Below are 16,320 nucleotides of genomic sequence, written 5' to 3'. Positions count from 1 at the left end.
TTAATTTGGTTCAATATGGCATCCAGCCATGTGGTGTTATCTGATTTAAATGGTTAGGATCTCCAGGTCCTGGATCAGTGAGGAGTGAATACTATCTAGAGGTTGTGGGTTTTTCTTCAGTGGACGGAGTAATCTAAGATCATCAGTGCTGGTTCTATATCATGAGAGGCTAAAGAGCGTCCTTTAAGGTATGTCTATGCTGCAGCTGACCACGTGCCTTCCATCAGTGGCGTATTGTGGGTCTACGGCACCCAGGGGCCAAGCCTTCATTTGCACCTCCCCTTCCGGGAGACCTCTCACCAGATGGCACCGCATCCCAGCTGCCTCAAGGAGGGCGGGTCTTTACCTGTGGGGGTAGGGGACACGCTGCTTACCTCCTCCTGTGCAGGGAACTTTCTGTGGCTCATTGCAGTGGCTTGGCTCTGTCCGGGCTCCGCTGCCCCCGCCATTTACCCACCATGCAGCGCCTGCATCTCCCGCTCCAGCCCTGTAGCCCGGCACCGACTCAGGTAGAGCGGCCTGGGGCCGGCCCTTCACAACACACAGGGGGCGGAGGGCACAGGAAGATCTGAGGGGCACCTGGACGGCAGCCACCTGCCTCCTCCTGACAGCCTCCTGCGCTCCCTGCCACCTGCGCGTTGTGAAGGGTTTGCCCCGTGCCCTCCCACAGGCTGGCGCCCAGGGTCCTGGCCCCGCTGCCCCCCTCAGTACGCCACTGCAGCCCATGTAGATAGATACGTGCTAGCTCTGCTTCAGCTAACATGATAAAAATAGTGGTGTGGAGCTGCCTGTGAACAAGCCCACCCAATCCACTCTGTCTGTACTCAGGTGGCTAACACATGCCACCACTTATATGTGATGGGGTGTCTACCCCACACAGGACTGGTAGGGGTTAAGGTGGCCAGCTAGGCCTATTAACTCTACAGGCTGCACTTGGAAGGAAAGGCAGCGAACAGGGAATTGACTGCAAGCAAGCTCATCTGGGCAGGAACAGGCAGGGCCTATAAAGCAAGGAAGCTGGTCCAGAAAGGGGCTGCTGCTGGGAAAGGGCAGTCACTCCCTGGGAAGAGAGAGAAGGGTTTGGAGCAGTACAGAGAGAAAGGAGGGGAAGCAGTCCAAGGAAAGAGCTGGGAGAGGAAAGCCCAGAACTTCTGGGTGTAGGGTCCCTGGACTGAAACCTGGAGTAGAGGGCAGGCCTGGGTTCCCCTACCAGCCACTGAGCACATGGCATAGACCAGCAGGGCAGTGAATGGGAAAACTGCCTGGGTCACTGTGGTAGTGACAGAGAATTGAAGGACTGAACCCTGGAAGGGGTACCACTGAGTGACCTAGCCAGGGGGCTGAGTCATGAAGAGGAGGCTGTGGCTCTTGGGACAAGAGAGGACCTGAAAGAGATACGGTCTAGCAGTGTGAAACCATGGGAAGGGGCATCGACCAAGAGAGCTAATCCCCAGACTGACCAGGAGGCGGTGCCAGACAAGCGGGAAGAGGAGCACTCCGTGCCACAATGTCCATACTATTATTTTTAGTATGCTAACTTGAGCAACAGTAGTGTGTGTCTGTCTGTCCAGGCTGGGAGGCAAGCTCCCAACTGCAGTGTCAACATACCCTTAGATTGTAAGCTTTTGGGGGCAAGGACTGTTATTTATTATATGTTTGTAGAGTGTCTAGCACAATGTGGCCCAACTTGATTGTGGGCTTTAGTCTCCATTTCACTATCAATGTTAAATGATTATGGCTATTGTTGTTGTTAAATAAAGTAACTGCGGAATAAATATGAGCCGCCATTTGATATTGGTTCTGTGATTCCCCCTGGCCTTTATCAGTGATAGTGCTTCCCAGAGGTGGTGGGTCATATAATGCAATGTTCTATGCAGACCATCTGCGGAGGTCAGATGGATCATTGCATGCTGGAGCTTACCATCTCCTTGAGTGGTGCCTTAAAGTTTTGCACAGCTACAATTTGCTCCATTTAAAGCAAACTAATTGCAGTTCCCCACTTCCTATGAAATTGCTAATGAGTGACACTCACAAATGGGAAAAGCACAGACCTCTGTTCCATGTGATACATTTCACCTTACTACCAGGAATAGAAAGCTTCATTAGTACCCAATTATTAGGCAGACACTAACGGAAATGCATTTGTATGGCGTATCCAAACCAAGGATTCTACAAGTCACCTTGCTGGTGGTTTCCACACTGGCAGTCTCCGCTCAAGAGATGCAGTGACTTATTTTGATGGAGACAACAACCTGATTATCGCCTTTAAAATGTGTCATAAAATTGTATTAACAAAACAGCGAATACATTACATAAAGGCCTTAATTCCAGGATGTTTACATACTGCCCACTGTGGACAAATACTAAATACCACAAAAGACCTGAGACCCCCCAAAAAAGTCTATGAGTTCTGGCTTTCTCAAGCTGCTGAAGCACAGTGTTTTCTTCTTTACATTTCTGTTTCAGCAGCATGAACTTTGCTCGCAGTTATTGCAATTCCTATAGCCAGGCTTCCATTATCGGAGAAGAGCTGGGCCAGTGAGGTGTTAAGGACAAGGCAATCGCCGTCTGATATGACAGAGTCAACACACTCCAGTACTGATCTTGGCGTGGCTTCCCACTTCAGGCGCCTCTGATTCCTGTTGAGCTCAAGCCTGTAGGTGAAGTTATCAGCTTGTGTGGGGGTGCCGATCAGCATCATGGTGGCAAAGAACTGGGGGTGGCCTTCGTATTTCTCCTGCTTCCTGAGCACAAGCAAAAATTGGTGGCCAAGGCAAGAATGCATTATTATCCAATCCATTGGTGCAGGAAGGTGCATGTCTGTGGCCAGGAAAACAATCTCTGCCCCGTGAAGGATGTTGATCCGATGCGTCTGTCTCAGATGCGATACCACCACTTCTAAATGGCCTTCCCATTGACAAGAAAACAGAGGGCATGTGCAAGGAATTAGTTGTGGGTCATGCACTGCCTCCTGGGGATGGTGGGAGTGAAGGCTGCCTTGCTCCGTGGAGGTCTGACCGACTGCATGCCTGTTTGATACATACTGCAAGAAGAAAAGAAAAAACATGATGGAAGCCGGGGATACCATTCTGGGCACTTACTTGGAACATACTTACAGGGCCTGGTCTGAGGAGCTGAGCACCTGCAAATCCCATTGACATCAATGGAAGCTGAAGGAACTCAGCACCTCTGAGATCAGACAGACCCACCATGAACAAGATGTGGACTTGTACAGACAGCAAAAAGTGCCAGTAGCTGTCTCGTTCTTCAGGGGAAAAGATAAACCAACAGGACTACAATAAATCATCTTAAATGAAAGTGATGTATGTGTTTTAAAAAGCAATTGCATTAGTTCAAGGGAAACAAATCTGTATTATTTAAAAAAAACCAAGGGAAGCATGGGGCATTTTATGCAGTTATGGCTCTTAGAGCTCCAAACAGGGAAATGCAATATTTATAGCTTTATTACCCTTTAATGAGACACTCTGGCAAACATGGACAACTTTTCCTGAAATAACATGTTTTATAACACCCATAATTTGTGAACCAAAAATCAATGTTAATTGTGTCTGATGGCCTCAGTATTTTTCTTTATGACTAAAAATACTTTGTGCCTAAATCATGCATTCTCATCCGCATATATCAAAAGGTAGACACATGAGAAATTAAGGCAGCCACACAATAGCACATGCACAGAGCCAGCAGCTCTGGAGTCCTGTGATTATGTCAGAATTTCAGCGTTGATTACAAAAAATGTAAGTTTCTATCCTCATGGGTGTGAAGAAACACTCAATGTCAGTTTTTGAGTTTACCTGATACAGTGATCTCTGCCTCAGTCTGCATGCATCCTGAAACAACAGCTCTGGGTGATGTAAACTGTCTCATACATCTCAAAGGGTTGCTAACTCTGAGATCCACTGCTCTGATGGGCCTCGCCAACACCTCCTCAGAACAGGATTTTGTGAGTGACAGAGGGAGAAGAATGCAGAGGACATTCAACCCATCAAAGGTTGCTCAACACTAGGGATAGTTGACTACTGGAGACCCAAGTCTCTTTCCCCAATTTCAGCCATAGGAGGTGCCCATGCACTCAGAGAAGTGAGCATGCTGCTGCAGAACAAACCATGTGCTGAAATGAATGTGGTGATGTAATGTTTTAACACTTTGTCCAGCAATACTGTTCATTTTAACACAGTTCACCTGACGTAGGAAACAACAGTATGTATCAGAACATCTATCACCCAACCCTCTCCTTATTATGTCTCTAGTATGACTGGGAATTTATCAGGCCATGTGACGTTTGTTTATGAATGTCAAGATGCTGAGACCTAACTGTCCCACCCTGCCCCACATTCTGGACTGAAATCTCCTTCCAGTTTGCACAGGCTTGAGCAGATCTAAATCTGCTCCAATGACATGGTGGATAGATCTATTACCAGTTTTGGGTTGTCCTGTTTTTGTCTGGGTGCCCTTTGTTAACATTACAAACACTGAACCAGGAGAGAAAACATTCAGAAATTCTTACTTTAACAATTATTTCCACATCACTTGGACTTTGTCATCCCAGACATTCTGGTGGGTGTCCTTTCACTCAAGTAAATTGTCCCACTACTTAAATGGTCAATATTCACTCGGAAGGCATGATTGCAGAGTTCAGGCTTTTCAGGCAATTAAATTTTTATCTAAAGCTACAGTGGGCAAAGAGCGGTGTTAAGTGTGCTGCTGTGTAATAGGTGGTACTCACTGAAACCCTGTACATCAAGTAGATACATTTCTACTTTCTCTGACATTTGATGCAAAGAATAATGGACCATTTAAACACGTAGTGAACCATCTAGTACTTGCTTTGGAGAATTATTACTCCTAATTATTATGCTGTGTTCTTTTTTCATTCTTCTCCTTTTTTATGTAGTTTGTTGTGTTAAAATCCAAGAACTTAAAACTTCCAACAAGATTTTGAACCAAAGACTGAAAAATAACCAACATTGTCTGAAAAATAAAGTACATAATTATAAACTAATCAAGGTGTCTACCTTTAGCTGCCTGTTTATCACAGAGGGAATGCTAGAGATGACAAAAACAATGAGAGTGGCGAAGTGATGAAGTGGGTTGCAGCCCATGAAAGCTTATGCCCACAGAAATTTGTTAGTTTTTAAGGTGCTATAGGACTCTTGTTGTTTTTGCTGTATACAGACTAACACGGCTACCCCTTCAGAACTGGACATGACGGGTTCACACTTTATCCTGCATTTCTTCCTTCTTCCTATTTGGATGAAAGTTATGGTTAATTTAAACCATCTTTTGGTGAACAAGATTATTTTGCAACAGCAGATCATAAAAGACCCTTTTTAAAATCTCTGAAATGCTAATAGCTTTATAAAATGAATTCTAATCTCCCCATCTAATACAATGTGTGTGAGCAAGTACTTTCGCTCAAACTGTTAATGCAACATTAGTGATTATACTAATTAAAACTAATGAACTCTTACTCGCATGCTGATAAACCTCTCAACAAATTCCAACCTTCTATCAGTTTTATTTAACTTCCATTTTGGAAGATGGATCTTAAATTAACCTCTGGAATAACATTCAAAATTAGGTTTTGAAATGTAAAGCTTTATTAACTGTGTATAATTCCTCTACAAAGATTACCAGAGTCAGAGAAACCATTTCCATTGAGGGTGTAATTGAATTTAAAATGCATTCTCCTAATTTGATACGTTACACTAGCATGATGTGTAATGGTAGCTCATCTATCTGCATCTTAGACAAGGTAAAAAAAAAAGAGATGTCTCTGCAAATATCATGCTATGACAATCATTCTTTAGTGGATCAGGAGCTTGGTAAATATTTTGTAATGAATAATGTATTAATTGAATTTTACCTCTTCCTAGTTTTGTGAATTTTCCATGAACAAATTGTGAATTTCTCAAATTCACTACTAGAAAGGATTTGTTGAATCATTTCAGTGAAGAATTTCAGGTTGGTATCTTCTTTCAGGTCAGATTAGTATGAAATACTTGAACTTCAAAATAGGTTGATTACACAAAGGTCACATGGTATGTGTCTATTCTCTGACAGGATAACAGCAATGCTTGACATTGAGTTTCTGGTATGAATTCTTACATGCATGAATTCAAAATTCACTTTTGCCAATATTTTGTAGGATTTGTTTAAAATTCATGGTCTCACTGACCATGCCTGCCAGAAAACAAATTTGCTAAAATATCTCCTAAAACCCTTGAGATTTAAGTAGTGCGTGGGCCTTTTGCTGGCTCTCTGCCCAGGCATGAATTGCACCATAAAACACAAAAGAGGCATGAACACAACAATTGTGAATTAGTTTAAGTATTCAGATGAATACTTCTGAACATTTTTCCACGTGGACCCACTCAAATATGTTCCTTCTGACATTTTTTTTTTTTCACAGTATGACTTGCAGGACTGTGGTTCTCTTTAAAAACAATAAAGTGCAATGCCTAACTGATCCGTTTGGCAAAAGGCATATTTATAATACAAATATTTATAAATTCAGCAAACTCAGCTGAATTACAAAACAAGAGAGAGGAAGTTTGGGCTTGTTGTTAGGATTCAGAAGATCCAGGTTGAGTTCCTGGCTTTTTCGTACATTTTCTGTTTGAACCTGGGCAAATCATTGAATCTCTCTGTGACCCTGTTCTCCAGCTGTAAAACAGGGATAAGAATCTTTCCTTTTTTCCACCATTTGTCTGGCTGGACTAGATAGATGGCAAGTTCTTTGAAGCAGAGATTATCTCCAAAGCATGTATATCCCCTAACACAATGTGGCCCCAGTCTTAGTTAGGGCCTATTAGTACTACTGGAATATAAATAATAATCTGTGTATTTTAGATACTCACTCAGAAAATCAGTGGCAGAGCTGAAGATAAAACCCAGGAGTCCCTGCCCTTCCCAGAAGACTGTACTTCTTCTATAGCGCTATTTTGGCCATAGATGTGATTTTTCTTGATTTTTAGCAAGGCTGTTGACACAGGCTTATATGACTTTCTCATACACAAACTAGGGAAATGTGGTCTAGATGAAATTACTATAAGGTGGGTGCACAACTGGCTGAAAGACCATACTCCAAGAGTAATTATCAATGGTTCACTGCCAGACTGGGAGGGCGTATCTAATGGGGTCCCACAAGGGTCTCTCCTAGGTCTGGTAGTAATCAACATTTTCATGAATGACTTGTATAATGAAGTGGAAAAATATGGTAATGACCCCAAGCTAGGTGGGGTTGCAAGCACTTTGGAGGACAGGATTAGAACTCAAAATGACTTTGACCAATTGGAGAATTGGTCTGAAGTCAACAAGATGAAATTCAGTAAAGACAAGTGCAATGTACTACACTTAGGAAGGAAAAATCAAAATGCACAACTACAAAAGGGGAAATAACTGGCTAGGCAGCAGTACCACTGAAAAGGATCTGGAGTCATAGTTGATCACAAACTGAACATGAGCCAAAATGTGATGCAGTTGCACATTTGGTTTATATTGATCCGGGGTGCACTAACAGGAGTAATGTATGCAAGACACGGGAAGTGATTGTCCTACTCTCCTCAGCAGTGGTGAGGCCTCAGCTGGAGTATTGTGTCTAGTTTTGGGAACGTCGCTTAAAGAAAGATGTGGACAAATTTGAGGGTGTCTAGAGAGCAACAAAAATTATCAGAGGTTTAGAAAATCTGACCTATGAGGAAACATTAAAATAAAAAACTGAGAATGTGTAATTTTGAGAAGAGAAGACTGAGGTGGGACTTTATATGTTTAAATACGTTAAGAGCTGTTATAAAGAGGACAATGATCAATTGTTCTCCATGACACTAAAGGTAGGACAAGAAATAATAGGTTTAATCTGCAGCAAGACAGATTTAGGTTATATATTAGGAAAATCTTTCTAACTACAAGGATAGTAGGTCCCTCGAGGTCCCTTGCAGCCCTACATTTCTATGATTTTTTGTGTGAAAATTCTGGCTGACAGCCCAACGCACCTTGATAAGCTGGAATTTTACATGTAATGCAGGCGGTAAGCAGACACTTTTCCTTTTATGAACACAAACAATGACTTGTTTCCTCCAGTGCTTGAACTTTTGTGCTGAATTACAGCAGGCTTGGTAGACCGTCGCTCCCATATGTGTCAGTTAAGGTAGATAAAGTCCTCTTTGAATTAGACTCCCATGTTCTCCCAGTTAGACTCCCCAGCTCCTGCACACCTCATCTATGGCACAAAGCACACATTACTCATGTATTTCTTCCCAGTTTACAAATGATTTCTAGTTCAAAAGTCCATAATGTCTGGATTTTCTCCCTCAGGGAGTTTTGATGTTCATTTGTATAATCTGAGGGCCACACTTTAAACAAAGTATATCAAATAAGGATTTGATTAAATGTAACTGATTTGCTTCTTGTCCTCCACTCTATCAGCTATACTGGTGAATCATTTAATATCAATGAAACACAGGTTGTTCTTGATACATCCCAGTGGAGCTCAGAATGTGCGTTCTGCCTGAAACATGGAATGTGGGACATTCAGGATCAGTCAAGGAGTTAAAAAGTCACTTTTAGTGTTTAATTAAATACCAGTTAATTATTAAAACCATATTTACTGAGGCTAAATAGCTACAATATAAAAATGGCAGATATACCAGTTCTTAAACTTCAACAAGAATATACCACAAAGTTATTAAGCTTCCATAATAAATACACTTTCCACAAAACCTTTTTTTTTCATGGGAATGTAGCACTGGTGAAAAGTATAAGCCTATTTACATCTGGAGATAGTAGATGGAGCTCCCCCCCCCGAACAACAAAAGGTCCACCCCCTCCATGCTTTGGAGTAGGGCCTTGAAATTTGGTAGGAGGGTAGCCTTTGCTTCAGGGAGGTGCCTTTTGCTATTCCTGTGAAATTCCGCCCACATTTTGCTAAATCTGAAAAAACAAAAAATCAAATTTGCACGTGCTCAGAAGAGACTTGAACAGATAAATTCCCCAAAGATTCCATCACACTGAACATGCACCAGCCCAGGGCTTAGTAGGACTCTCCCTCCAAATGCAGCACTGCATTGCAGTGGAACTGATGGGGGCTGAGCACCAGTACTAAGAACAGGGAGCCTGTCCCTCCTCTGCTCTCAATGTCCCATCAATACTCACCTCCTCCTACCCCACCCTTGAGACCAGGCAGTTTGCGGAGGAAGCTGCCTGATTTGAATGAAGAGTGGACAAGATCCAGATTGGACAAGATCCAGAGGTGGGGGTGTGGGCCGTGTAGATTGGAACAAGAAGCCAAAGGGGAAGATTGGGACTGGAATTTGGGGGAGACTGGGACTAGGAACTAGGGGACAGTGGAACTGGCTAGGTGTCATGACCGGGATATGGGCAGTCTGACCTACATGGTCAAAGCGGGTGTTTGGGAGCCAGGTCAGGTCTGGTACCAGGAGATCAGAGTCCAAGACAGGCCAGAGGGCAAACCAGGAGGCAGGCAGGCACGTCAGGTTATCAGGAGATCAGATATCAGAGTCAGGCAGCAGGCATGGGTGCCAGGGTCTTATAATTTTTGGTGGTGCTCTGGCCAGGGTGCTGGGCCCACATCATGTGGGAGAGGAGCGGGGCTGGGAGGGGGGAGCTGCCGTCGCATGGTGCTGCTTGGGGCCGGGAGCAGCTCCTGGTCAGGGCGCTGGGCCCCTGTGGGAGAGAGCCAGGAGGGGGCAGTAGCCACCACTGCACCACACAGCTTGGGGTTGGGATCAGTGCCGGAGCGGCTCCTGGCCAGCTGCTGAGTGTGTCGGGGGAGAGGGAAGGCAGCAGAACGGCCGGGCTGTCCTGGGCGCTGGGGCCGCTGCACTCTGCACTTCCACGCCGTCCTAGTTTACAAATAGGAGCACCACAGAAATATTAGTGGAGCTGGGCCCACCATCCTCAATGTTGGTGGAGCCCGGGCACCACGGGCCCATATAACTTGCCGCCTATGGCAGCAGGAGCAGGTAGTACAAAGAAAGCAGTCCTCAGCAGGGGAAATCCAGTTGCATGGGCAAATTCCTGTTCCTGTGTTCGGTTTAAATAGAAGCAGGGAACCAATCAGGACCCTCAGAATTCTGCCAATCAGATCCTACAGTCCTCAGTCAGAGCTCAGTTTCTAGTTCTGGCAACCATTAGGAGGTTACTAGGTAGCAGGTCAGGAGAGGACTAGGAGAGGAAAGCTGCAGAAGTTCAGCATTATGCAAATATGGACTATGCCAAAGATATTCCCATAAACTTGATGACATTCAGGTCATTGTTGGCAGGTTTTCTGAAGTATTCCAGCTCTCTGGCCTCACTGTCAGACTCAGTAAGACAAAGGTCTTGTTCCAACCAGCACCTCATTTCAATGCCCCAGTATCAACCATCTTCATCCAAGACATATAGCTGAAAAATGTGGATCAGTTCAAGTATTTGGGCAGCACCATTTCGAGTGACGGTTCCCTTGATAAGGAAATTGCCTCCAGAATCAGTAACGCTATCCGGGCCCTTGACTGACTCCAAACAAAAGTCCTTAACCAACCCAACATTCGTCTCTTCACCAAATATAAGATCTACAGTGCAGTGGTTCTAACATCTCTCTTGTATGACTCTGAGACATGGACTTTTTACAGACAGCACCTTCAACAGCTTGAGCAATTTCACATGTGCTCCCTCTATTCAACAGGAGCATTCTTTGGCAGGACAGAGTGACCAATATTAAAGTCCTTGAGAAAGCAACATAGCCAGCATTGAGGAAATGCTATTGAGAGCGCAACTTAAGTGGACAGGACATGTCATCGGAATGGAAGATCACTGCCACTCAAAACAGAGCTTGCATGGGGAGCTGAGGCAGGGCAAAAGAAAGGGTTGTCCGTATAAGCACTTCTAAGATAACCTAAAGAGTAGTCTTCAGTGGGCTGGCATCAATCTCAAAGAACTCAATCAAGTGGCTCAGTACAGAACTTACTGACGGTCTCTGACAAGATCATCATGTAACAGGTTTGAGTGGGATCAAGAAAATCATCTCCAGTCTGCACATGAAAAGTGCCACAGAGCTGCATCATTAAACATCAAGAATACGGACTTCTCATGCCCTCAGTGCAGCTGACTCTATGCATCAGGGTTCGGACTTCAGAGTCATATGCGTAGCCATAGATGAGAATTGTGACAATATCATAATCTTCATCAGCGATGGACTACCAAGAGGTGGCAGGTCAGAAGTTACTAGTATTCAAGGGCTCTGTGGACTAGTGTTCAAGACCCCCAGTCTCCAAAGCTACGAAGGAGACTGGGACAGAGGCCTTCAAAAACTGGGAATGGTTAGGCAAAGAGAATGGAACTGGGACCCCTGGCATAGTGGTACAAAGGTGGGCGGGGGAGGAAACAGAGGTATGACAAGAAGTCAGGATGCAAGGGGAGAACTGGGACTGGCTGGACAAAGAGACTGGGATGGGGATGCTGAGAGTGGATGAGAAGCCCAAGGAGGGGACTGGGAGCCCAGTGAGGTCAAGGAATGTTGATGGGGGGCATGACAGATTGTCTGATGAGCCAGGAAAGGAGAACAGGGAGTGGTTGGATAAGGAGACTGGACTGGAATGGAAAACTGGGACTGACTAGATGAAGAGAATGGAAGTTGGAATGAAGAGTCAGGGGCAGGGAAAAGACAGGATTGTAAAAGGACCGATTGGAGGGAATTGGGACAGAAAGGGTTAACTGTGGGAGGACTGGGCAAAATAGCCTGTGCCCACTAGAGAACACTCTCCTACAGTGCCTAGAGTGAAATCCAAGATTCCTGAATATCACCATTCCTCTCCTTCCAGCAAATATCTGTGAAACCCACTGATAAAATGTCTCATCCCCTGTCTTGTTCTGGTCCAGATTCAAGATGACAACTTACGACCATTATCAATTAGCTCAAGTGGCAGAGGTCTGTGTGGTGGATATAAAGGTTCCAACTCAGATGATGATCTAGTCTGATGTCAAGATGTCATCACATCTGTTTTTTCAGTTTGCTTTTTAAAAACACAACACGTTACACCCAAAAACTATGTTAAAAGAATGTTATCAAGCTTGCAAAGCCAAGCACTCAAAAGTTAGGAAATGCAGAATGAAGATTCCCCATGCAACCTTTATTTGGCCTCCTTGTCCATATGCAATTTGATATAACAGTCTTCAATTACATGATCACATTTTTCCAGAGGACCTCTGCCTCATTCAGCGCACAGGCTGGATGGTGCTCACTTAATTCTCTTTTCTTCTTGTTGTTCAATGTGTGGCCATAGGCCTTATTTGCTGTACATTACTCAAACCCTGCTCTGAAGACAACATTATTAATTTCCTCATGTACTGTTTTAGTAGCTGAAAGCTTCACAAATATTAATCAATTTACCTTCACAATACCCAAGTGAGATGAGTGTGTATTTTTCCCATTTTACAGATATGGAATTGAGACACAGAATGATTAAAGTCAAAGTATCCACTAATCTTGGGGGCCTAATCTGAAACACCAAGGGCCTGATTTTTCATATGTTCAACACAGCTCCCATTGACTTCAGTTGCAGCTGTAAGCACTCAGCACTTCTGCAAATCTGACCTAGGGTCTCAAGTCAGGCACCCAGAATATGAGAAACACACAGTTAGTAACTACCTGGAAAAGTTTGGTTTAAGTGACTTGCCCAGCATCACACAGGAACTCTGTGGCAGAGGCAAAGACAGAATCCAGTCCTCCAGGCCAACATTCAACTGACTTAACCATGAGATCAACCATTATCTTTCTGCAATGCCCTGCCTCATTCACCATACACTTCCAACTTCTACCATAAGTGAATACTGGGATCCTACAGAAAAGAACCTTCTTCACTACTCAAACATGATTCATCTCCAAGGCAAGTCCATCCTGTGCACTGAATGAGTCAGGGTTCCCGTGGAAAAAAAAATAGTAGGCTATCACATAATTCAAGACCGTATATATGATGCATACTGTGATGAGGCTTACTCCCATCACTTGTTAGACAAGGAGGTTAAGAGACAATTAGTACACTTGTGACTGATTGTGTCCTTGCCAGAGAGGGCAGAGCTAGGTAAGGATTGTTCGTCATCTGGGCATTATCAGGAACCAAAGGGACTTCAGTAGGGAGGAGATAGGATTCTGCTGTAGAAAGAAACCCATAGGGAACATGTTAGGCCCTGGGGTGGGGGGAAGCCCTGAGATAGGCCTTAAATAGGGAAGTAGTCAGATAGGAGGGTCCACAGCAGGCTAGGCTTCTGTGGGAGAGGCCCTGAGGTAGGGTCAGTAAAAGCACTTCAATGGGGCCTCAGAAGGGTGGAAGGCTTATTAGTTCGGTGCAGAAGGCAGAGGCTGAGAACTAAAGGGATGCTGTGTTAAGCACAGGCTGTGGGGAGGCAGCACAAGGGGACTCAGAGGTAGGAAGTGGTTCAGAGAAAAGCAAGGTGGTTGAAGAAGCAGACCTAGCTGCTTCATACAGTGTCCCTGGGCTAGAACCCAGAGTAGCGGGTGGGCCTGGGTTCCCCCTAAAGCAGAGGCATGCAAGCCCAATAGAAGGAATTCTGAGCCCAGGATGGAGCTAAATACTGGCATAGGAATAGCCCAAGAGGAGGGGCCAAAGACTCTTTCATATTGACACATTTTGTAAACTTTCAGTTGGACCTTCTTGATACCCTAGAAGGGGGCTGAACTTCTTATGACTAAGCTGGAGGGCCGGGTCATGGAAGACCTGGTGAGAGGCTGATGACCTGCAAGCAATGCCAGAGATGAGAACCCATTGTAACATCACACCATGACACAAAGGGGCATTGCAGGGAGGGAGTACACTATCTTACATGTATGCACCAGTGGGCCAAATTAAAGTTGCATGAGTAACTCTGAGTTCAGGATGGGGCAAGGAGGCCTGGACTTATTCCATGCATTCTTCACCATATCTGTCGCTGTCTGGTTTGGAGAAAGAAAAGAGTCCCGAGGGTCTGGAGATTTCTATAATGCAATCTCCACCCTGCTTCTGCTCCCCCACATGGTGAGGTGGAGGGGATGGAACAAGGCCTGGTGCCCAGGAAGGTCCTTCTGGGTGCAGTGGGGAGAAGGTTGGGCTGGAAAGCTCTGAATTAACCCTTCTCCCCTTAGCTGATGTTGGCTGCTTAAGGGTCAGAGCTCCACATGTTCTATAGAGAAGTTATGATTTTCTATCAAAAACTATATAACTTTTTCTGAAAGGGGCCTGATCTCTTAATTTGTGACAGTCTATGAAATATGCTACTTATCCTATGTTCTTCCTGACATCCTCCTTTTCTTTGCTTATATGGGCCCCACCCTATCTCACCAGCTATATAGGAACTGTCTCCGCTAGTTCTCTAATTCTTAGCTCCCATTTGACTCATAAAAGCTTTGCCACCCACTGTTATACACCCCCGTTATTTACACTTACCATGTGGGGCGGTAAGCTCTAAAGTTAACATGAAGAAACTAGTGATCCTTTTAATTCTGGGCTTCATTTAATTTCTTTTCTGCTCTTTTTTTATGATGCTAATGAGATTTTATAACTCTGTTGGATGAAAGAAGACGGGGAAAAAACCACTATGCCAAAAGCCAGATTTCCATATCTGAAATTAAGAAGTCCAAAACCAGAGCCCATGTTAGAGATTTATTTAAAATTTTAATTACATGAAATCCTATTAATTATGAATGCATCAGTAGAATGTCTTAAGTACTGCATGTTAGTCAGAGGTTTGGCAGTGGAAGGAGCTATTTGCACCACTATCAAACGGTGCTGAGAGGACAACTTCAAGCTCATTTTGCTAATCTCAGTTTGCAACATAATCAGGCATGAGATGGTGACACTGTGCTTCTGGAATGTGTTAATGTTTCTAATGAGGCATCACTGTCTATGAAGAAAAATTGCTGTGATAAGCCTTGTCTACGCTAGAATTTTGCATCATTAGTAACTGAACCAGCAGGTATGCACCAACAGTGCTGTGTGTCCACACTAGTCTTGTTGCTTCTGATGCAGGTTGGCCGCAGATTTGTCATGTCTCCATGCTAGCACTGTACTATACTGCCTTCCAAGTACCTCTCCCTCAGTTCCTGGCCCAGCTTGCTGAAGTAGGGGCTTCTGGGAAATTTCAGTAGGCCTTCTGGAAGCCACGGGGAACTCCGAGGGAAGAGGTTAAACTCCCATAGCTCCGCAGGGAAAATCCTGTGATTCCCTTGAAGACTTTTACCATTTCATAGTCCTTGTCCCAAAATGGAGGCCAGAGTGAATGTTCAGCTCTGTCCTTCCTCAGCAAGAAGGATGTCTGCTGGAGCTTTTGAAAAGCATTTGTGAGGCAGCTGAAGAGGCTGTGGCAATGCAGGTGAAGGATTTTCTATCAGCACTTGCACAGAGCCAGAGATCAAGACCAGTATGTCTCGGAGTTCATGATGGAACAATATTCATGCACTTACCACTGCCTGAGTAGATAGCTCTTTATTGTAGCTGCAGCTGATCTTCAGTGGGCAAAGTGTGGCTTTCGGGTGTGCACCACAACCACAAGCAGGTGTGACTGAGTCGTTTCTGAGACCGGGGATGAGCTGCAATGACTGTATGACATTGAGATATGGAAAGAGACCATTCTGTGCCTATGAGGCGAGTTAGCCGTGACACTGCCGTGCCAGACCATGAGGAGAGCTCCTCTAAGTGTAGACAGTGAATGAAAAGTAAGAGAGATGATCTCCCTTGTAGAATCTGGTTACCACAGATAGCAATGGATCAGCTGGGTACCAGTTTGTGACTGAAGTCCCCAAAACACTGTGGAAAGCTTGCACACTGTTTTGCAGGAGCATGTGATCAAGATGGCCAGTGTGTCAGAGATCAAAGGGATGTAAAGAGCTGAGGTTCCAGAACGGAAGGAGACACTGATGGAACCCATGCAGCCACACTAACAGAAAAGGGTTCCATTCACTGATCAGGCGTTCCTTCCTGGATCACTGTGGAAGGCTCATGGGCACATACATAGGGCTGTAGTATTGCCAACCCCAAAAAATCATGAGGGGTTTTTTTATATAAAAAATGTGATCAAAAGATGTCTCAGGCAATGATGCTCTAAGGAGGATTTGGGCTGTTTGCCCGTGAATGCCTTCCGGTGGTCAAAGACTGTTCTCATGAGATGCACTCCATCTGAGTGGGAAGGGAAATAGATATCTGGGATAGACGTGGGCACAACTGATTAAAAGAGCTTTAAACTTGAAATGAGGGGGAAGACTGCTAGGAGGTGCTCATGTAATCTCCATGCCTGATTCTAATATTGAGCTGG

General features: G+C 44.6%; 1 protein-coding gene across 1 annotated transcript in view; it reads right to left on the bottom strand.

Annotated features, from left to right (window-relative positions):
• Window positions 1-2,057: 2,057 nt before the first annotated feature.
• The window catches only part of SIAH3 (siah E3 ubiquitin protein ligase family member 3), a 60,645-nt gene continuing 46,382 nt past the window's right edge, over window positions 2,058-16,320 (bottom strand). The window contains exon 2 of the mRNA XM_067562761.1: window positions 2,058-3,043. Within this exon, the coding sequence (XP_067418862.1) occupies window positions 2,450-3,043 (594 nt within the window). The 3' untranslated portion in view covers window positions 2,058-2,449. The remainder of the gene's footprint in view (window positions 3,044-16,320) is intronic.

The sequence above is a fragment of the Emydura macquarii genome, unplaced genomic scaffold, assembly GCF_026122565.2.
Source record: "Emydura macquarii macquarii isolate MOO-44397 ecotype Brisbane River unplaced genomic scaffold, CSIRO-AGI_Emac_v2 contig_2473, whole genome shotgun sequence".
In the NCBI taxonomy this organism is placed as follows: Eukaryota; Metazoa; Chordata; order Testudines; family Chelidae; genus Emydura; species Emydura macquarii.
This window is presented reverse-complemented; position numbering and strand designations above follow the sequence as displayed.